The sequence below is a fragment of the Anomaloglossus baeobatrachus genome, chromosome 3, assembly GCF_048569485.1.
Source record: "Anomaloglossus baeobatrachus isolate aAnoBae1 chromosome 3, aAnoBae1.hap1, whole genome shotgun sequence".
Lineage (NCBI taxonomy): Eukaryota > Metazoa > Chordata > Amphibia > Anura > Aromobatidae > Anomaloglossus > Anomaloglossus baeobatrachus.
In genome coordinates, this window is record NC_134355.1 from 580,400,980 (window position 1) to 580,424,954 (window position 23,975).

At 44.2% G+C, this 23,975-nt stretch overlaps 1 protein-coding gene across 1 annotated transcript in view; it reads right to left on the reverse strand.

The window, feature by feature from the left end:
• The window catches only part of LOC142295610 (saxiphilin-like), a 111,400-nt gene that overhangs the window by 69,083 nt on the left and 18,342 nt on the right, over positions 1-23,975 (reverse strand). Inside the window, exons 3-7 of the mRNA XM_075338711.1 lie at positions 19,117-19,222; positions 16,725-16,940; positions 12,383-12,589; positions 11,847-12,062; positions 5,745-5,936 (exon numbers count right to left, since the gene is read on the reverse strand). Of these exons, the coding sequence (XP_075194826.1) occupies positions 5,745-5,936; positions 11,847-12,062; positions 12,383-12,589; positions 16,725-16,940; positions 19,117-19,222 (937 nt within the window). The remainder of the gene's footprint in view (positions 1-5,744; positions 5,937-11,846; positions 12,063-12,382; positions 12,590-16,724; positions 16,941-19,116; positions 19,223-23,975) is intronic.

The following is a 23,975-nucleotide window of genomic DNA, read 5'->3' on the forward strand; positions in this document are numbered from 1 at the left end:
GTACAGTACCAAGCAGGGAATAATGAAGGAGGTCAGCGTGCAGAGTACCCACCTATTGAAACTTGCAGCCTAGCAGGTAGTATTGTTAACCCCGTTGTGACCTGTGTGGGCTTTTGTGTAGCCTATAGAGTAACAATGGTGACAGGTACAGTAGCAACACTGACATTTCCTGAGTTGGGATGTTAAGATTAAAACATTAGTGATGGCATCTGTTACTTTATGATTAACATAGAACTAGAATGTATACATTGTATTGTATTAATATTCTATTCATCTACATTGCTGTATTTTACTTGCAATATAATCTGTTACTTTGCCATTATTTTCACTATTGATTAAATCTGTGCCGAAGGCATCTTTTCTTTGTTTGTGGGAAGTGAATAAGCCGATGTTGGTCCATTACCACTGTTTTCTCATTGTCTGCACTGTTGCATCCTTGTACATGTTAAAATGCCACTGAGTCGTAGTATGTAGGTACTAGCATGACCTAAAACACCTAAAACAACGTAGCACTTCCTAGGACATTCATTAGGAATTAGTGCACAATGACTGATGATCTGCGCAAGACAATATCTGGTAAAGATGAATTGTACAAATAGCAGGAATTTAAAATGTATTACTAATCTTTCTTTTTAATATTATAGTTATTTCTAGGTGACACTCAGTGAACTTCACTGATCGTAAGGCCTCATGTACCCAACAAGACACAAAACTAATGGCAAGTGAAAAAATTCTTTTATTTTATATTTGTGTTTTATATTTGCAGTAATATACTTTCACATTATTTTTCTTAAAGGAATCCATGTGACGTGATACATCAGTTAAAAAGAAACCATATATCCATTCTTTGATATATAGGTGTCACGGGAGTGTAGGGGTAACTGAAGCAGGGACCTCTAAACTGGTCCTCCGACTAACGACCCTGCGCTGTCCCTTATCGCAGAGCTAGGCTTGATGGTAGCTAGGTCTGGACCGCCAGCATGACCCTAACTTTTGTCCGAACCCTGGACTAACATCTCCTCTATCCCATCTCAGGAGAGGGCCAGGACCGGAAAAGCAAACCCTACAAATACCACAGATAGCGGAAAAACCAAAACACATGCACACTGCAATCAGACACAGGGGAGAAACAATACAAACCTAGGAGGAACTAAAACACAGGCGTGAAGTAAACTAACAACAAGAATATTTCCACACCACACAGGAAAGCACACGACAGATCACCAGGCTCTGGATCACTACAATGGGACCGGTATCACAGGAGCAACTCTGTGCTATATTCAGCAATGTGCACCTGGATCCAGTACCTAATAAAGAGTCAAGATGGCTTTGAGTGGTCAAAGCAGCCTGAGTTCCTGTTACGGATGGACCTACTGATATGGTAAAAGATAAGAGTAAACCGACATCAGTGGTCAGGGTCCACCGTGCAATGGTGGTAAACTGCAGCTGATAGAATAAGGCTCTACTGATTTTCAACAAAGCCCCAGGCAATAATATAAAAAATCATTTTTCCCTGAGGAAGCCATCTGGATATGGCGATACGCGTTGGGGGGGGGGGGGTTTGCTTTAGGTCTCCACCTCCTCCATGACTGCTTTTTCACCATTGCTCTGTTTGCCTTAGGCCCCCTTCACACGTCCGTGATACACGTGCGTGTTTGGTCCGTTTCCGTATATACCGGAGACACGGCCAAACGTGCACCAATGTTAATCTATGATTGTGGTCACACGTGCGTTATTTCATTATGTCCGTGTGTGCGTGTCCGTGATCCGTATGTGTTTGCGTTTTGCACGGATGCATGTCCGTTATCTGCACGGAGCACGCACACGTGGACACAATGAAAGTCTATGGGTATGTGCACACACGTTAGTAAACACGTATGCATCTACCTATAGTCCGTGTCCGTTTGGTGTTTTTATTTCTAGTGATGTCGGCTATTCTTTCTATTTCTGTGTATGTCGGTCAATCTCCCTGAGTCCGTCGGTCGGTCTCTCTGTCTCTCTGTCGGTCTCTCTGTCTGTCTGTCCCTCTCTCACAGTCTGTCGGTCAGTTTCCCCCCCTCTCTCATACTTACCGTTCCCCGATCACCGGCGCGGCGCTGCACGGCAGTCACACTGCTGCGGCGGCTTTTACTATTTTGAAAAAGTCGGCCGCTCATTAAACAATCTCCTATTCCCTGCTTTCCCCGCCCACCGGCGCCTATGATTGGTTGCAGTGAGACACGCCCCCACACTGAGTGACAGGTGCCTCACTGCACCCAATCACAGCAGCCGGTGGGCGTGTCTATACTGTGCAGTAAAATAAATAAATAAATAATTAAAAAAAAACGGCGTGCGGTCCCCCCAATTTTAATGCCAGCCAGATAAAGCCATACGGCTGAAGGCTGGTATTCTCAGGATGGGGAGCTCCACGTTATGGGGAGCCCCCCAGCCTAACAATATCAGTCAGCAGCCGCCCAGAATTGCCGCATACATTATATGCAACAGTTCTGGAACTGTACCTGGCTCTTCCCGATTTGCCCTGGCGCTTTGGCAAATCGGGGTAATAAGGAGTTAATGGCAGCCCATAGCTGCCACTAAATCCTAGATTAATCATGTAAGGCGTCTCCCCGAGATTCCTTCCATGATTAATCTGTAAATTACAGTAAATAAACACACACACCCGAAAAAATCCTTTATTAGAAATAAAAAACACACACATATACCCTGGTTCACCACTTTAATCAGCCCGAAAAAGCCCTCCATGTCCGTCGTCATCCAGGATGGTCCAGCGTCGCATCCAGCGCTGCTGCATGGAGGTGACCGGAGCTGCAGAAGACACCACCGCTCCCGACAGCTCCACGCGGCAATTGAAGACAGCCGCGCGATCAGCTGAGCTGTCACTGAGGTTACCCGCTGTCACTGGATCCAGTGACAGCGGGTAACCTCAGTGACAGCTCAGCCAATCGCGCTTCTCACCTCATTTGCTGCGTGGAGGTGACCGGAGCGGCGGTGTCTTCTGCAGCTCCTGTCACCTCCATGCAGCAGAGCTGGAAGCGACGCTGGAGCATCCTGGATTACGCCGGACATGGAGGGCTTTTTCGGGCTGATTAAATTGTTGAACCAGGGTATATGTGTGTGTTTTTTATTTCTAATAAAGGATTTTTTCTGGTGTGTGTGTTTATTTACTGTAATTTACAGATTAATCATGAAAGGAATCTCGGGGAGACGCCTGACATGATTAATCTAAGATTTAGTGGCAGCTATGGGCTGCCATTAACTCCTTATTACCCCGATTTGCCAAAGCACCAGGGCAAATCGGGAAGAGTCGGGTACAGTCCCAGAACTGTCGCATATAATGTATGCGGCAATTCTGGGCGGCTGCTGACTGATATTGTTAGGGTGGGGGGCTCCCCATAACGTGGAGCTCCCCATCCTGAGAATACCAGCCTTCAGCCGTATGGCTTTATCTGTCTGGCATTAAAATTGGGGGGACCGCACGCCAGTTTTTTTTAATTATTTATTTATTTATTTATTTTACTGCACAGTATAGACACGCCCACCGGCTGCTGTGATTGGGTGCAGTGAGGCACCTGTCACTCAGTGTGGGGGCGTGTCTCACTGCAACCAATCATAGGCGCCGGTGGGCGGGGAAAGCAGGGAATAGGAGATTGTTTAATGAGCGGCCGGCTTTTTCAAAATAGTAAAAGCCGCCGCAGCAGTGTGAATGCCGTGCAGCGCCGCGCCGGGGATCGGGGATCGGTGAGTATGAGAGAGGGGGGGAAACTTCAGTCACTCGGGGGATTAGCGGTCACCGGTGAATCCTTCACAGGTGACCGCTAATCAGTACTCGACACAGACAGAGCCGCGGTATGAGGATGAAGTCGGGTGAAGGTCACCCGAGTTCATTCTCATCGCGCAACTCTGTCTGCTGTCAGCCGACATTTATAAACGACATTGTGCATCACACACACGGACATTACACACGGACATTACACACGGACATTACACACGGACATTACACGTACACATACACGTTAATTCCACACGCACACACGGACGTTCTACACACAAACACGGCTAGCATACGCAATTCACACAGATGCCACACGGACCATAAAAACGGGACACGGACCCGAAAAACGGCCCGTAACACACGTGCGTGTTTTTCACGGACGTGTGAAGGGGGCCTTAATGGGAATTATTTTGCATGCCTCTTTTTCCATCATTGTGATTCTGGTAAAGATTATGGCGTTGTATATATTTACTTATATGTAAACCTGCTTTATTCCATCTTACAAGCTTTTCCATGCCCCATCCTATGGTTGATTGGATTAATATATGTATTTGGGCATTTTTGCATATTGATTTTTACATATTAATGTATTAGCCATTTGTCTTTAGGACTGACACATATCTTTGCTGTTTTGTTTTTTTTTGCATGCTATATGATCATGATTCATTGGTGTTATTGATTGCAGTACATGGTCTAAAATCTCTGAGGTGGACACTTCTCAGAGGCTTATGCTTTATTATAGCAAACCTCTGATGTTTATTGTACTTCATGTTTTTAGATGTTTTTAAACTATGTTGGTGTTTTTCCTACAATAAACTTTTGAATATTTATTGCCATTATTGTTTTGGTGATCTCCTCATTAGCACACCACCCTTTTTTCCTTTTCATTGTTGCTGCTTTCAGGTGTGCATTTGGAGGATCCCATTTATATTGCCTTAGTGCCCTCAAATTTTTTTTTTTTTTCAAATTGTATTATGTTCTCGGTTCTGGTGGCTTCCCACCGGTAACCCGCTCCCCAGCTCGGATGGAGGCTGAGGGAGCCCCTTTTGCCCGCAGGCTCTGGCCCTGGGAACTGTAGCCTTGGCGGTGACTGTATTTCCCTTCACGGTTTGAGCTGTTGCCTTCAATCGGGTCTTGACTGCTGGGAAACCCCGGAGGTTCCCTTTGCTAACGGAATTGACCGGTTTTACGGTGACTCCAAGCCTGGTCGGGGTCCGTAGGCCCTGCAGAATGGTGCTGGCTTCTCTTCGCTCCCCGATCCGGTACCGGCGGGCCACCGCCCGTCCCCGGTCCTTACGGTTCACGTCAATCAGCCCCTCCTGCAGACGGTCACCACCGTCTGCCAACCTTCCTGTATGTGCCCGGGCCACGCACCCGGACATGGTCAGTCTGCTCCACTACCACTTCACTCCTCCACTTCGAACTACTCGTCATTCTCTCTCAACTGAACTGCCTTCTTTTTCCTCCAGGACTGTGAACTCCTCGGTGGGTGGGGCCAACCGCCTGGCTCCACCCCCAGGTGTGGACATCAGCCCCTGGAGGGAGGCAACAAGGATTTTTGTTTGGCCTTGATGTGCCTAGCCGGGGTGTGGGGTGTGTTGTTGTAGTACCTGTGACGTCCTGGCTTGTCCAGGGCGCCACAATACTACTGCAAATATAAAACAAAAATATAAAATAAAATAATTTTTTCACTTGCCATTATTTTTGTTTCTTGTATGTCTTACAAGCTAAAAGGATATAGCCTTAATAACAGTATTTGGTGTGTGAAGATTCTTCAGCCCTTTTTTTATCTCTCATGAACACAACAACATGATGTACACGGATCTGTACTTGGGGTCCATATGTTGTTCTGTTACTCCCTGTATTTTCTCTAGGGGACACCTGAGGGAAGTCTAGGCCTATACAAGTTTATGGATGATATTAGTTGATTAGTGCATCACCCGTCCTCTGTTGTAGCCATACCCTCTTGTACCTTTTTCAATAGATTTTTGTTCAGGTTCTTCCCACGACAGTAACTTCTTCTGAAGGAGGACGTTGAAAGGAGCGGCCCACCCTGCTGCCTCTCCCACCGCAGAATGACAAGATCTCTTGCCTTTCAGTTGATCGAATTGGAAGCTACTTGACTTTTTGACCACAGCGACGGCATAGTGCAACGTCACAGGAGCTGAAATACATAATTGTGGATAATATTGTAAAACATTTGATACTTTTTTGAGGGAAGTAAATAGTGACAAATCCATCAATAGGTATCTAGATGAAATTTTTAAAGTTCTGAAAAAAATGTGGTTTTAACAATTCATTTTAAATGGGTGGCTCAGTGATTATCACTATTGTCCTGTTGGTTTGCTTTAAATCAAAAACAATTCCATAAAGCATGGCTGCCCATTATCAACGTTGCGGTTTGGTACTGCCATAGAACTCTTAATAGTTAGATTTATTCAGATGGCAGATTAGGTGATAAATCCTGGTGACAGATTGCCTTTACGCTACATACACACAATGAGCTTTTTGTGAGTCTTTGATGCTGTGTATTTTCGCTGTGTCTAACTCACCTGTTGTAAGACTAACAGATCCAGCATAGAAATCTCCAGTTTTCACGACTTGTCCTGGAAGCAACGACTGCCATCTGGATGTCACAGACATGAGTGATGATGTGTTGTTTCAGTCACTAACCACTACAGCCAATCACAAGCTTTAAAGGCCGTTTACATGCTGCGACATCGCTAGCGATGTCGCTAGCAATCGCACCCGCCCCCGTCATGCGTGCGTCACGGGCAAATCGCTACCCATGGTGAACAATATCTCTAGTATGCGTCACACGCACATACCTTCCTAACGACGTCGCTGTGGCCGGCGAACAAACTCTTTTTTAAGGGGGAGATTCGTGCGGCGTCACAGCGACATCACAGAGTGGGCCACCAATAGAAGTGGAGGGGCGGAGAGCAGCCACATTAACGTCACTCCCACCTCATTGCCGGAGGATGCAGGAACGCTGTTGTTTGTCGTTCCCGGGGTGTCACACGTAGCGATGTGTGCTACCTCAGGAACAACGAACAACCTGCATACTAAATGAGCAACGATATTTGGGAAAGGAACGACGTGTCAAGAATCAACGATTTTTGCCCTTTTTCGGATCGTTAGCGGTCGCTCGTAGGTGTCACACGCAACGACGTCGCTAACGACGCCAGATGTGTGTCACAAATTCCGTGACCCCACCGATATTTTGCTAGCGATGTCGTTGCGTGTAGCGGGGCCTTAATAGTGCTATGGCACCAGATGGTCCAGTCATTCCATACAGAGCCTGCATGAAACATCTGCGAGGCCTGCACTGGATCCATGGGGGTGTTAGAAGGGGAGTATGCTTTAAGGGTTCAAAATACAGATTTCAATGATGCATCTCTTATTAAGCTCCATGCTGTTGTTTACTTGTAATGATTGATTTAGCACCAGGAGATTATCACTGCTGAACTACATCAGCTAATCTGACCACGCCCCCCGCCTGTGATTAGCAGTTTACATCCTCAGGGATGTTATACCCTTTTATGTCAACAATTAGAGATATACTATTTATTTGGACCTGGGAGATTTTCTTACAATAATTCTGGTTATATATGATATTCAGCACCCCGCCATTGTGTTTTGGTTTTTATGTATTTTTATGTATTTTTTGTGATTGGTGATTATGTTTTTCTGATTTCCTGGTTTGATTCAGTACATATTAAAAAAATGTCTATGTAATATTATTTTGACCTCTGTCTGTTTTTTTGTGAAGTTTCTTTTCCATAGTGGTTCCGATGGTCACTATTGTAATGGTTCTGTCACACCCCTGTACACATCTTTGAATCTAATTAAATATTTATATTACTATCATTATTTATTGTAGTGCAGGTTCTCTTTTTATATTGCTTTTATTTTACTCATTGTACATGCAGAGCCTGGTGTGGGTGGGGTTATCTCTCTCAGCTCTGCTGCATACTAAATCTAATAACTCTTATTGCGTCATATCGGCAGCACCCAGTAATCTAAGTGACACATCGCTGTATTCATTGTCTCTTTGCCTACATCATGCTGCTCTCAGATAAGGTAGCAAAAACCTGCCGACACATTCCCTTCAAGCCCAACAATTCCAAAGCACAAGGCTATTGCTCTTTTCTTGCCCTTCTTACTTTCAGAGGCTATCCTGAAATATGTGCTTTATTAAGTGCTTCCATTGCTCTACTTAGCGCATGTCCTTTCTTATTTCTCCTGAAAAGTTATGATAACAGTGACAATGTTAATGTTTCTCTACAAAGCGAGAGGACAGGGGCAGTCGGCCATAGATTCTCTCATCAAAAAGAATCAGGCTGCTTAAGCAAATGACTCTCTGATCAAACTGTGACCAGAGTATCAGCAAAGGGTGATCCGATTCTTTTGGATGAGAGAATTGGAACACACTGTGAGAAGAAGATCGAGATCATAATTTCTTCATCTTCATCATTGTGTGAGAGCGCGGAAATCTGACTGCACGCAGATGTCATCCACGTACAGTTCGATGATTTCCACGCACTCATTGACTTGCATGGCCAAGTGTGGTATCAGATTAATCTCGGACATCCAATGCACTAGTTGTAGCCATCCCACCCTCTGCCTAATAGATGAGTTTCCCGACCTATTCCCCTTCACAGACATCTAAGGAATCTATCAATAGGATCAACCCTTCTAAGCCGTCTATATGGGCATGTAGGTCATAAGAAGCTGAATAAAATGATACCTTGATAACTGCGATCTGATGTTTTATTTTTATTTTTAATTCTCATTTTTCTTATATGTAAATGAGCTGTTAAGATCTACAAGCCAGACATAGATCTCCACAAGAATCTGCCCCAGAGCTTATTGTAAATTAAAGAAGACCCTACCAATGTGAGACGTAATGGCTGCTCTCTTGTCTCCTGATTTCACTGCAGATCTGTGTGTGATTATAAGGCTGGATTCACACCATCATATGGCATCTGATGTGAGAGCATTGGATGCGATATGCTAATGACTCTTGGCTCTCGCTGTGCTGCGAGCGTGAGTCGAGTGTCATGCAAATATATCTGATCCTGCGATCAGATCACAGCTGCAGAGGAGAGGTAGGGTTTAGGGATGATCGAATAACTCAAATATTCGGCTTCGCGAATATTTGCTGAATAGGTCGACGCTATTCGACTATTCGCGAATATTCGATGCGCAATGTAAGTCTATGGGAAACCCGAATAACAACTATTCAGAACTATTCGGGCTTCACATAGACGTACATTGCGCATCGAATATTTGCATAGCTGCGACCTATTCATCGGATATTCGCAAAGCCGAATATTTGAGGTATTCGATCATCCCTAGTAGGGATTAATCTCCCCATCTCCTCCATTGTCAGCTGATGTGATTATCGTACTGCACGCGGATGTCATCTGAGTGCGGTCCTATGTTTCATTCACACTCATAGACTTGTATGGGTGCCAGTGACACATCTCTCGCTGACAATCGCAGATGGCTGCAACTTTTCTTTCATAGGATGCAGCAATCCCAATATCAATTATATATAAATCAGCATTAAAATTCAATCCTTTATTAGTAATATTTTAAAAGGAGACCTCAGGTTCTCCAATTCATGAAACAGCAGCTCACAAAACCATTACCATGCGGGATTGGTTACATAAATACCCGGTCAATTATCAAACAGACCGTACTGTATTCAGGTATGCATGGTGGTGGCCACTAAGTCAAACAAAATTAGGAAAAAAACACAACAAACAAAACAAATGAAGTGATGATGCCAAGGTCAAAGGACAATGGTCCAGTTTGATAGAAAAACTTAGCATAAAAAATTAATATACCTAAAAAAATGTTAATGTTTCACACTGGTGCTGACAATGGTCAGACACAAGAATATGTAAACATGTATTAGGCATATGATAAAGGAATGGTCTCACCACATCCTTTCACAAAAGGGCAAGCAGTCTCTCCTTCAGAATCCCGGGTTCAGTACGCTGATTCAGCATTCACTTTCCCTATCCAAGTTGGAGGTCAAAAATAACAAATTACCTGCCGCCCCAAACTCCCGTCCTAACAAGAACGGACCACATCTAATATTGCATAGATGGACCCCTAAGCTGACCCTGTTGGTGTCCCGACGTGTTTTGTCCACATCGACTCTTCAGGGGACATATTACTATGTGTATATCAGGTCCTTATTGACAGCCCTCACATGCCTAGGATGTCAAAGAGTCTGGCACGTAAAAAGGGGGGTCTTTTAAACATAATGTTGATATGGCTCCTCCAAAGTTTAAAAGACCTTGGCATCATCACTTCATTTGTTTTGTTTGTTGTGTTTTTTTCCTAATTTTGTTTGACTTAGTGGCCACCACCATGCATACCTGAATACAGTACGGTCTGTTTGATAATTGACCGGGTATTTATGTAACCAATCACGCATGGTAATGGTTTTGTGAGCTGCTGTTTCATGAATTGGAGAACCTGAGGTCTCCTTTTAAAATATTACTAATAAAGGATTGAATTTTAATGCTAACTTTTCTTTCATCCAGAATAACTGCTCTCTCTCATTGAATAACATTGGTCCAAGTGTAATGCAAGATTTTCTTGGATTGCACTCATCCGAGTCATACGCTTGTGTGAGCAACCCTAACTGATACATCTGCAGGTCCCTCTCACCTTCAGCTTGTATCTCACAGATAGTCAGTGTTGCAATATAGCAGAGCTGTGATAGCTGCAGCTGCAAACGTGTTTGTAATGAGACAAAGTTCAGTTTTACTGTACTATGTTAGTCATATGTCTCACATTGATAGTGCAGCCTGTCATTTAATATAAGCTCTAGAAGCAGATTCTCATGGAGATTTGTTTCTGCCTCATAGATGTTAATAGCTCAATTACATATTAAGAAAATGTGGATTTCTCTGGAGTAAGACATTGGATTGCAGATATCTAAGTATAGTTTTATTCAACCTTCTATGATGTAGATGCCCATGAAGGCAGCTTATGATGCTTGATCCTACTGACAGATTCACTTTAAAGGAGTTGTTCCGGATGTTAACATCAATGTCATCCTCAGGAGAGGTAATCAATGTCTAACCGTGAGGGTGTGACATGCAGCACCCCCGCTGATCACCTGTTACTGGTCGGCCGAAACTACTCAGTTTCGGAACTGCACTGTGTCATGTGTATGGTGGCCGAGGCTGGGAACTGCATATCTACCCCTATTCTAATCGATAGGGGCCAGATGAGCAGTACATGGCTGTAGCCACTAGGCACATGGCGGTTCTCAAATATTTCCTTGAAATATTTAGGAAGTATGAGCTAAGTGAACATAATAAACATATCTTCAAACTGTAAGAAGCGAATAAGTAAGGGGGTTCAACTTTTTCATGTTGAAACTTGAAGCTTTTACTTAAAGGGGATGTCGGGACTTTAACATTGATAACATATTCTTAGGATAAATAATCAATACCTGATTGATAGGGGTGTGACATCTGGCAAGCCCACCAATCAGCTGTTCCTGGAAACGCCACCACTGGCTGGAACTACTTAGTTGCGGAGCTGCAGAGTTCCATCAACAGAATAGTGGTCACATTCAGGTACTGCGCATCTGCCCCCTATTAATTTAAATAGGGGCATATATGCAGTTCCCAGCCTCAACCACTACACATGTGACACAGTTGTACTTTGCAGCTTTGCAATTGAGTAGTTCCAGTCGGTGGTGGGAACAGTTGATCGGCGGGTGTGCTGTGTGTTGCACCCTTACTGATCAGACATTGATGACCTATCCTAAGAATAGGTCATCATTGTTTAAGTCACTGACATCGCCTTTAAGTAAAAGCTTCAAATTTCAACATGAAAAAGTTAAATCCCCCCACACTCCTTCTTCTTCTACAGTTTCAGGATAAGTTTACTTGGTTCACTTGGCTTGCACTGCCTAAATCTTTCAAGGAAATATTTGAGAAATGCATTGGTGAGTGCTGACCTGCTGGCAGATGTAATTTTATCACTGGTAGTAAGTTAGTCAGGCCCATATAATTCCTAATACACTCTAGTTCCTCACCTGTGACCTCACATGTAGGGGGTAACTGCCCCGGCACAGTTCTTGTCCCCTGTATCTCTTCACCATCTTTGGTAGCGCACCAACAGTGTCCGGTGCTTTCGTGGCACTGCTTTGGACGAAAGTACCCTTTTTCATCACAGTCAGGTAGAAAAGCTCCTAGTAAAGGTTGTATTGCACTGAGCACCTTATTACGGTTTTTTATGCATGGTGTTTCACCTGATAAGACAAAGAATTGGTCTTATTATCTGAATATTTTTCATTGTATTGTAGGATGCACTTCATCTAGTATTTTCATCAAATATTTCTTGGTCCATGAGAACTGATGAAGTCCGAGCTTAGATCAATCTTCCTCCATCCCTTCAGAATACAATAACAAAGGGCCCAACAATGGTTTTTCATGACGTTACAAGATTATAGTGACACAATGTATCAGAGATAACTTATTACAGTGACTCTGTGACTGGTATTGGAACTGTAATAACTGCCTACAATAACGCCAATGAATGGCAGGATGAAATAGTAAAGTAGGTTCTTACCAGAAGCTTCACATGTGTTGGGCGGCTTTCCAGGGAAAGTTCTAGAACCAAAAATCTCTTCCCCATATTGATCCACACACCAACAGTAGTCCTGGCACTGCTGGGGGCGATAGTTACCCTTTTCATCACATTCCGGTACAAAAACTGTAGGTGAAGCTTTAGCACTGAGCAGTTTCTGACGTTCCTTCAAGCACGGAGGTTTGTTTGCTGAAAATGGATAATATAATTATTACCAAGAGTTGATGAGAAATGAATGATCGAACTCATTAACAGTATTCTAGATCTTGAGATTGAATGATATGTATGTGGTATCCGGTAATTCTTACTTTAGGGAAGGAAGGTCTTCAAATAATGCAGATATTAAAAAAAAAAAAAATCAAGTGGTCACTAGAGTTGTAATTTGATTCTTGATGGAAATATTTAAAACAATGTAAAGGTTTAATATACAAGAGTACTAGCTGTGGCACCCGGTGTTCCCAGGATAGTAACTAATGTCTCTCTCTCTGTCTCTCTCCCACTCTCTCTCTGTGTGTCTGTCTCTCTCTCTCTCTGTCTCTCTCCCACTCTCTCTCTGTGTGTCTGTCTCTCTCTCTCTCTGTCTCTCTCCCACTCTCTCTCTGTGTGTCTGTCTCTCTCTCTCTCTCTGTCTGTCTCTTTGTCTATGCATGTCTCCCTGCCTGTCTGTCTCCCTCTCTCTCTCTGTTTCTCTGTCTGTGTCTCTCTGTCTCTGTCTGACTCTCTGTCTCTCTGTCTGTCTCTCTTTGTCTCTGCATCTCTCCCTGTCCCTGCCTGTCTGTCTCCCTCTCTCTCTCTGTTTCTCTGTCTGTGTCTCTCTGTCTCTGTCTGACTCTCTGTCTCTCTGTCTGTCTCTCTTTGTCTCTGTCTCTCTCCCTGTCTGTCTGCCTGTCTCTCCCTGTCTATCTGTCTCTGTCTATCTGTCTCTCTATCCATCTCTCTCTAGCTCTTGAAAAAGCAATGGTTTATCTGACAGGAAAACTTGGAGACAAACAAGGTACACTAGAGGAGTCCGAATGTGTTTTCATCAAACCGGTTACACTTCATTGTTGTACATTGAATGGATAAGGAAAATGTTTTTGTTTTTTTTTTTGCTATGTTGGATAGGGGATAATTAGAAAAAAAAGTGTGTCCAATGCCTTATACATAGAAAAGAGTTTCCCTGTCAGCTCTGGTGAGGCACTCCTCTTCAAACTCAGGGCACAGCGTTCAGACTCCCTCAGGTGTGACAACGTCTTGGCTTTGTCTGGGGCAAATTTTTGTTCTAAATGTGGAAACATTTTTTAGTCATAGAATTAAGCCTCTATGCTCCCCCTGGGATGGCAAACATTTCCTTCTCTGTCTGTAATGGCAGTGTGGCGCCCTGGACTAGCCAGCTCGTCACAGGGACTACAACACAACACCCCCCACCCCGAGATAGGCACATCAGCCAGACACAAATCCTTGTTGCCTCCCTCCAGGGGCTGATGTCCACACCAGGTGGGGTGGAGCCAGGCGGTTGGCCCCACGCACTGAGGAGTTCACAGTCCTTGAGGCGGGAAAAGGACAGACAGATCAGTTAGGGAAGTGGAAGTAGAGGAGCAAGACTGACCGTATCCGGGTACGTGGCCCGTGCACCGAGAGCAAGGTTGGCAGACAGTGGTGGCCGTCTGCAGGAGAGGCAGATCGACTCGGAACCGTAGGACCGGGGACGGGCGGTGGCCCGCCGGTACCGAACCGGGGAGCGAAGTGAAGCCAGCACAAACCGGCAGGGACGGCGGACCCCGACCAGGCTTGGAGTCGCCGTTAAACAGGTCAAATCCGTTAGTGACTGGAACCCCAGGGGTTTCCAAACAGCCAAGACCCGATTGAAGGCAACCGTCCACGTCCAAACAGCACAAGGGAAATACAGCTACCGCCACAGCTAGAGTTCCCAGGGCCAGAGCCTGCGGGCAAAAGGGCTCCTCCAGCCCATATCCACGCTGGGGAGTGGGTTACCAGTGGGAAGCCATCGGGACCGAATATACACAAAAGGTGCAGGGAAAGGAAGCCACCACCAACCGTCCGGGAGAAGCCACAGCAGCCGGCTGCGGGACCCGTCCATCCAGCCGTTTGTTTTACCAGAGACTGTGCATCCATTTGTGGCTGAGTGAGTACTACCGTGCCGACCGGCACCGCGCTGCGCAGTCCACGCGACCCTGCACCAAACCAGCCCTGCTTCCCCGTCACCCCCCAACCGGGCCCCGGGACCACCAACCCCTACCCACAGAGGGGGGAAAACATCTCAGCTGCTCCCTAACAACGCTCCTGGGATCCCCGTCACCAGCAGCGGTGGTGCCCACCTTCACCACAAACCATGGGTGGCGTCATGGACCAAATCCCCAAACCAAACCACCCCTTTCACTCACGGGCGAGGAGCGCCGCTCGAGTCTCCGGATCCGGCCCACCGCTCGAGACACCGATCAGCAGCAGCAGCGCCGGACCCGAGCGCCAGCGAGAGCGCAGCAGCAACGGCTCCCTCCCCGCCCGCAACAGCAGCACTCCCATGAAGGTTAGCTAATTTTCTTTACCTGGTACAAACTGAAATGACAAGCTCTGGCTGACACTTTTTGCATACTCCCCTGTGTCCCTCTCTAAAGTCTCCTCATTCCTACTTATTAGCTATCTATAATGCAGGAGCTTCCATGCTGGGCTGCACTGTTTTCTTCTTTCTGTCTGTCTATGCCATCTGTATGTGTCCCACCTTTTCTGTCAGGACACATGAACTTTTCATACTAACTTTATGCCATGATTAGTGCAAAACTTCAAAAAAGCACAATTTTTAACACAAAAAATGGAATGTGCCAAAAATATCAACATGTTTTTGCAGTGCCCCTGAAACCATCAGGGTGCTACAAGGTTCTGCATCCCCAAAAGGGACCCAGAACCCCAGTGCCGGTACCACCAAAAACCCAGGTAATCCCAGTTTTCCCCAACAATCCCCCATACAATGGTACCCAGCTAGGGTGGGACCAATGGATGGCCGCCTAGAGGTGGAGCCAATCCAGTCTACTAGTTGACTAGGTGGGAGGGGCAGACTGTGGAGAGTAGTCAATTGAGTAGTGACTGTGGAGGTGTGAAGGTGGAAGCAAAGTGACATCCTGACTTGGGTTAATGGTGACCTGGTACCGAGGAGAAGTGGTTGCCGGTGGAGTACTCCCGGAACTACGCACCGATGGGGTACAGGACCTTAGGACAGGAAAGAGCTTCAAGTCGACCTGTTAACACCTGCACAGCAAGGGTACCATCAAGGACCTTGCTGACCCTAAAGAATCCGAAGACTCAGTAGCAAAGGGAGAACCAGGTACAGGACCAGAGACTCCAACCCCATAGGGTTCATGCTACCGTCAGGTGGACAGCAGTGGACAAACCATAGAATGGGGACCCCCAGTTGTTCTATACCACGGGGACCAACTTACAAGAGACAGGTGCAGGGGAAGAAGGTACCAGAGAACCAGACTGGCACTGGGACGAAGGGGACCTGGAGGCAAAACCAGTCGGCCTCGGGCAACCAGTAAACATCTTCTGCAGAAAGTGAGTAAACCAGTTGCACTGAACATCTGTAGACTACCTTCTTCCGACACCCACTGCACCATACACCCTCTGTGGCAAAACCCTACTTGCGGAGGGACTACCACACTAGCTGCTAATACCATCAGCCCCAGTAGAGACATTCTGCAGCAGCGGCTCCCTACACTTAGCCGCAACACCGCAAGTGGCATCACAAGTGAACATTATCATAATCTCACCTGTAAATATCCCCCATATAAAAAGGGCCTAGGGCACGGAATTGGGTAACGGACACCACTGTGACATTCCCAGTAGAGACTCTGCCCGGAACCGAGTACCCCATATCCCTGGATGCTACATTTTACTCTGGAAAAGTGAAGTACAGGACTTGATACATTTACCCTTATGTATTTTACTAGAATCTGAAATTGTGGCCCTATGAGGAAATAATAGTAAAAGGTATAGGTAATTGATAACTGCAGATGGGTCATTCATAGGGGATTATCCTGAGGAATGATTTATCCTGAACCTGAGGAAAATGTTTTATCCCACACATCTGCCATGTTTTATTTTTTACCTTCTTCTGGATCAGTCCAGGATAATCAGGACATTATATTACAATATATTAACAGCATATATGATGACTAATAAGTATTTGTGCTTTATTTATAATAAATTGATATTTTAGTAGCTTTCTCAACTCTCAATTGCAAAGAATAATCTATAGTAAGTAATTATCATAATTATGCTGAAATGTAGACATTTCACTCACAACAACACTTAATGAACAGACTAATACCTGTATCTTCACATGTGAGGCTCTTAGTGCCTGGAGGAGTTCTTGTTCCCTCGATTTCGTCACCATTTTCGTTAAGACACCAACAGTACCCGGTGCTGCCATGACATTGCTTTGGAGCGTAGTTTCCCTTTTCATCACATTTTGGTACAAATGCCCCAATTCTGATTGGTTTTCCTCCCAGCACACTCTGGCGATGCCTCATACATGGGGTGTGTTCTATCCAAACAAAAACATCTTGATCGGTAAAGAAGGATTATACACATAAAGGACATTATTATGTTCCATCGTGGATTGTATTTTACTTGAGATCTTGGCTATACATAGAGTGTTATGCTACAATTATCAGTCAAATATGTGTACTTAAATACGTAAAATAATATAGTTTATAACACCCTCATTTGGTGTTCCTAATTGGTACTATGACCCCTATTACGTGTATTTAAATAGCAGAGAGCTGCGTTATCATTCAGACCAGTAAAAAATGTATGGAACTTTGCCAATTCTGGTGCCACACTGCCAGTTCAATAAATTGTTTGGTGTAAGTGCCGGTAGTCATACCCTCGCCAATCCAATAGTTATGACTCAACCAAAGGCTGTGGTTACAGTTAGGGAAAAGAAACAATTTTTGCAGATAAAACTCACTCTTTTCCACTCTTACATCTCAGGAGAATGGGGTTGTATTTCTATTGTCACAAGGTGGTTTACAAACATTGCCGACTGTCATGGCGGCATCAGGATCTGTGGAGACTACAGATTCTGGCACTCTATTAACTAGCTTCTCTGATGTATATGGTCAGCGCATGAAGACTCGGATGTCGGACCACAGACTTGTAGTTCATAGGCTGACTAGCAAGAGTTAATCTCTGCTGGGCTGCTTGTTAGTCTCCTTTGACCACATGCTGTGGAGGAGTCCGTCACATTCACTCCCCTCCTATAAATGATGGCTGGGAAATTCTATTATTGCCAGCTGTAGGTTATCTATACTGATCTGGTGAAATGTCATCCAGACTAAAGGCTGCTTTACACGTTTCAATGTGTCGTGCAATCGCATTTGCGATCGCACCCGCCCCCATAGTTTGTGCGGCACAGGCAATTTCTTGCCCGTGTCGCACAATGCTGTAAACCCCCGTCACAAGTACTTACCTTCCAAACGACCTTGCTGTGGCCAGTGAACATCCACTTCCTGAAGGGGGAGGGACATTCGGCGTCATAGCAACGTCACACAGCGGCCGGCCAATAGAAGCGGAGGGGCGGAGATGAGCGAGATGTAAAACATCCCGCCCACCTCCTTCCTTCTACATTGCCAGCGGGATGCAGGTAAGTTGTGTTCATCGTTCCCGGGGTGTCACACGGAGCGATGTTTGCTGCCTCAGGAAAAATGAACAACAGGACGTTCGATTTTTAGAAAATGAGCGACGTATCAACGATGAACGAGAAGGTGAGTATTTCTGCTCGTTCATAGCTGTCACACGCTACGATATCACTAACGATGCCGGATGTGCGTCACTTACGACGTGACCCCGCCGACATCTCGTTAGATATATCGTAGCATGTAAAGCCCGCTTTAGTCTCCTTTGACGACATGCTGTGGAGGAGCACGTCACATTCACTCCCCTCCTATAAATGATGGCTGGACAATTCCATTAATGCCAGCTGTAGGTCATCTATACTGGTCTGGTGAAAGTCCATCCAGAATTACTGGTGGTTGTAGATGTGAGTGGTTGTGGTGTGAACACTTGTTGTCCTTTTGTTACTGCCTTACTCCTCTTGCTTTTGTTCTTTGTTTGTTCCTGTGAGTTTGCAGTGTTTCTGAGTTTTGTTTTTTCTCTGATTGTCTTCATCTGTGTTGCCATCACACTCCTGCCCCTTCCTTCTGTGTGAGGTGTATAGGGGTTTAGTTCTGGGCAGGAGACTAGTAAAGCACAGAACTCCAGCATCACCACCATCAGGAGTAATCCAGAGATTAGGGATAGCATAGCGTCCCCTACCGTGAGGAACAGTATAGGAGTCCCCTGCCCCTCACTATCCTGCACTCACATCATGAACGTTTTGCAACCACTTCATTGTTGTGGCTGAAAAGCAAATCTCAAAAAATACAACGTTATCCAATATTTGTATGACTTGCGTGGCTTGGTCCCGATATCCTGCCTCATGCAGTAACATAGCAGGGGCATATAGTGGTTCGCGGCAACACGACCTGTGAATCAAACTAAGTTGATGTGTAGCCTCAGCATTAGTATTTTTGTTCAGCAAAAAAAAGACCCAGAAAACCTAACTGTTATCCTATTAGTTTTGATTTTATCAGTTCTATATCAATAAAAATAATAATAATTTAATGACTTTTGCTCTTTCACAGCAGTGATTAGAGGTGACTACTCAGGTTACCACTTACCTCTCTCAGAATAACCTTCAGTCACGATGGGCTTCAAATTAAAAGGTTCTAATGAAGCTCTGTAAACATCTTTACTGTCCAGAGAAATAGCATCTGCTTCTCCATTCTGAAAAAAATAGTCAGTGTCATGATTCTGGTTAGCGGTGCTCTGTTATCCTGCAGAGCCTATGCTGGGCCTCATATTTTCCTCTTGTTCCCGGTCTAGTCCTGTGTGGTATGGGAGGAGGCTGTTTATTGGAGCCTCGTTCTGGGTGATTGCTCTGCTTTATCTGGGAGTTGTTTCACCCGGAACGCCGCAAGTGATAATCCTGTTTGGCACTGTATGTCTCTGGTGCCTGTAAATGACTGACCTGATCTTGTCCCGCTACCTAGTTCCTCATACCTCATCCCGTCTCCTACCTTATGTTCTGACCTGACTACCTGTCTCCGGGGTATCTGGGTAATATTGAGTTTAATCATGCCAGGCGTCTCCCCGAGACACCTTCTATGATTAAACTGAAAGTGAACGTAAAGAAACACACACAGCAAAAAATCGTTTATTTGGAATAAAAGACAAAAAACACCCTCATTTACCTCTGTATTAATCTCCAAATACCCCTCCAGGTCGGATGTAATCCACACAACACTGTCAGCTCAACTACATGAAGTTGCAGCAGCACCGTAGAACACGATCGCGCTGTATCAGCTCCACGTAGCAATGAAGTAAATCGCGCTGTCAGCAGAGACTTCAGCAATGCAGAAGTCAAGATTACCAAATCTGCCTACGTTTATCATTAGAAGCAGTAGACTAGTGGATAGAGCGCTCACCTAAGAAGCATAACTTCAGGCGTTCTATTCCCGGTCTTGGTAAAGAATTTTTTTTTATTTTTAATTTTAAATTATAATTATATATTTAGAATTACAATTTAATTTAATTATGCACTGAGGTGAGGAACCGGACATCAGCTGTGAGCCGCGGGACACACCTCTAAAATCGGAGCAGTTCACGGAATGAGGCTGCATTGCTCTCTCCTCTCTCTCCTCTCTCTCCTCTCTTCTCTTTCTTCTCTCTCTCTCTTTCTCTCTCTCTCTTTCTCTCTCTCTCTGTCTCCCAAGGAGAGGGAAGAAAGTGTTTCAGGGAGGGCTGAGAAAGCATACTACAGACAAGGAGAGGGAAGAAAGTGTTTCAGGGAGGGCAGAGAAAACATACTATGGACAAGTAAAGGGAAGAAAGTGTTTCAGGGAGGGCTGAGAAAACATACTACGGACAAGGAGAGGGAAGAAAGTGTTTCAGGGAGGGCTGAGAAAGCATACTACAGACAAGGAGAGGGAAGAAAGTGTTTCAGGGAGAACAGAGAAAATATACTATACACAAGGAGAGGTAAGAAAGTGTTTCAGTGAGAGCAGAGAAAATATACTATACACAAGGAGAGGTAAGAAAGTGTTTCAGGGAGGGAAGAGAAAACATACTATGGACAAGGATAGGGAAGAAAGTGTTTTAGGGAGGGCAGAGAAAACATACTATGGACAAGGAGAGGGAAGAAAGTGTTTCAGGGAGAACAGAGAAAATATACTATACACAAGGAGAGGTAAGAAAGTGTTTCAGGGAGGGCAGAGAAAACATACTATGGACAAGGAGAGGGAAGAAAGTGTTTCAGAGAGGGCAGAGAAAACATACTATAGACAAGGAGAGGGGAGAAAGTGTTTTAGGGAGGGCAGAGAAAACATACTATGGACAAGGAGAGGGAAGAAAGTGTTTCAGAGAGGGCAGAGAAAACATACTATATTATAATATAATTATTATTTATTTATAATTATAATTTAATTTAATTATGCACTGAGGTGAGGAGCCGGACATCAGCTGTGAGCCGCGGGACACACGTCTAAAATCGGAGCAGTTCACGGAATGAGGCTGCATTGCTCTCTCGTCTCTCTCCCTCTCTCTCCCTCTCTCTTTTCTCTCTCTTCTCTCTCCTCTCTCTTTCTCTTCTCTCTCTTTCCCTTCTCTCTCTTCTCTCTCTCTTTTCTCTCTTTTCTCTCTCTCCTCTTCTCTCTCAGACCTGGCGATGATCAGCTGATGCGGTCACCTGACAGGATCAGCTGACACTATAAGTCGAGTGGTGAGGCCAGCTTTTTACCGCCCTGCCGGCTAAACTATCAGCTGATGCTGTCGGACAGGAGTCTGCACTGAAGTGTGTAGTTTGATTTTTTTTTTTTTTGCACTGATGCATCAGCTGATTGTATAAAAGCTGTTTATACAATCAGCTGCTGTGTCATGTGATTCAGGCCCTTGACCCTGACACATCATCTGATCGCTTTGCCTTCCAGCAAACCGATCAGATGATATTGGATCCGGATTGTACGGCGCGGGACCCTTGACCCAGGATTACTGAGGAGGGGGGTTCTTTATTTCAATAAAGATGGAATCACTAATTACTAAATACTTACGGATGTGAAGTACTGTAGTTCCTAATTTGGACTGTCTTGCTTTTTGGCTAGTGTATTAATAGTCCAGTGTTATTTTTTAATTATAAGAGTAATGCTCAGTTAGATTCCCTGTGATTGACTTTTTAGACTGTGACAAACATAGGAGCCTGATGGAAATTGAGTCTGCGGTTACTAATTCTGCATAAACGTATCTAAATACTTTGAAAAGAGTTAATAGAGCAGTATGTACAAGTGTATTTCAATAAATTAGAATATCATCAAAAAGTTAATTTATTTCTGTAATTCAATACAAAAAGAGAAACACATATATTATATAGAGTCATTACACACAGAGTGATGTATTTCAAGTGTTTATTTCTGTTATTGTTGATGATTATGGCTTACAGCCAATGAAAACCCAAAAGTCATTATCTCAGAAAATTAGAATAATTACCACAAAACACCTGCAAAGGCTTCCTAAGTGTTTAAAATGGTCCCTTAGTCTGGTTCAGTAGACTACACAATCATGGGGAAGACTGCTGACTTGACAAATGTCCAGAAGGCAGTCATTGACACACTCCACAAGGAGGGTAAGCCACAAAAGGTCATTGCTAAACAAGCTGTCTGTTCACAGAGTCCTGTATCCAAGCATATTAATGAAAGTTGAGTGGAAGGGAAAAATGTGGTAGAAAAAGGTGTACAAGTAACCGGGATAACTGTAGCCTTGAGAGGATTGTTAAGAAAAGGTCATTCAAAATTTGGGGGAGATTCACAAGAAGTGCACTGCTGCTGGAGTCAGTGTTTCAAGAGTCACCACACACAAATGTATCCAGGACATTGGCTACAAATGTTACATTCCTTGTGCCAAGCCACTCATGACCAATAGACAACACCAGAAGAATCTTACCTGGGCCAAGGAAAAAAAAGAACTGGACTATTGCTCAGTGGTCCAAGGTGTTGTTTTCATATGAATGTAAATTTTGTATTTCATTTGGAAATCAAGGTCCCGGAGTCTGATGGAAGAGTGGAGAGGCCACAATCCAAGCTGCTTGAGGTCTAGTGGGACATATCCACAATCGGTGATGGTTTGGGGAGCCACGTCATCTTCTGGTGTAGGTCCAATGTGTTTTATCAAGCCCAAAGTCAGCTCAGCCATCTACCAGGAAAATTTAGAGCACTTCATGCTTCTCTCTGCTGACAAGTTTTCTGGAGATGGCAATTTCATTTTCCAGCAGGACTTGGCACCTGTCCACACTGCCAAAAGTACCAATACCTGGTTTAACACTAGAAGTCCCAGAAATTTCGAGCTCCCCCCTGAAGTCCCAAAAGAGGGTCAAATGTTCCTTAGTTCAAACTGAATAGAACTTACTAGAAACTAAATGGCTAAACTCAATGGAAAACAACAACTTCCTGTGGTGCGACAGGAATGGCCTTAATTACAGAACAAAAGACGGTGATTATAGGATGTTAGCTAAAATCCTTCAGGTCATTCGACCCGTCTCTAGGTTCCAAAGGTAGAAATGTTAAATGACCCCTCTCTGGGACTTCTAGTGTTATTAACCACAGTATCACTGTGCTTGATTGGCCAGCAAACTCGCCTGACCTAAACCCCATAGAGAATCTATAGAGTATTGTCAAGAGGAAGATAAGAGATACCAGACCCAATAATGCAGACGAGCTGAAGTCTGCTATCAAAGCAACCTGGGCTTCCATAACAACTCAGCAGTGCCACAGGCTGATCACCTCCATGCCACGCCGCATTGATGCAGTAATTCATGCAAAAGGAGCCCCAACTAGGTGCATTTAATGTACAGACTTTTCAGTAGGCGCCAACATTTCTGAGTTTAAAATCATTTTTTCAGTTGGTCTTATATAATATTCTAATTTTCTGAGATAATGACTTTTGGTTTTTCATTGGCTGTAAGTCATAATCATCAACATTAACATAAGTAAACACTTGAAATATATCACTCTGTGTGTTATGACTATATAATATATGTGTTTCCCTTTTTGTATTGAATTACTGAAATAAATTATCTTTTTGATGATATTGTAATTTCTTGAGATGCACTTGTATATACTGCTCTGTTAACGCTTTTCGAAGTATTTAGATCCATTTATGTATATTTTCACATGCAATTTGATTCTTGTTAAAGCATTTAGTATTTATTGTTCATAATAGTGTTGGTCATTTTATGTGTTGGTCACGCTATGACGTTTGAATTGGTGATGTTTTTAATAAGCATATTTATTAAAGTATAAACGTTTTATATGGTTTAACACTAGAACTACTGAGGTAGTCATTTTGACTACTTTGCACCATGTATTTCTATATAGGTGTCACAAGTCCAGTAGTTCTAGTGTTAAGGGGATATAATAATTTTTTCTATATGATTGCTCCTTCTGTGACCCATCACTAAGCCTTATCCTCGATTGTTTAATAATAAATATAT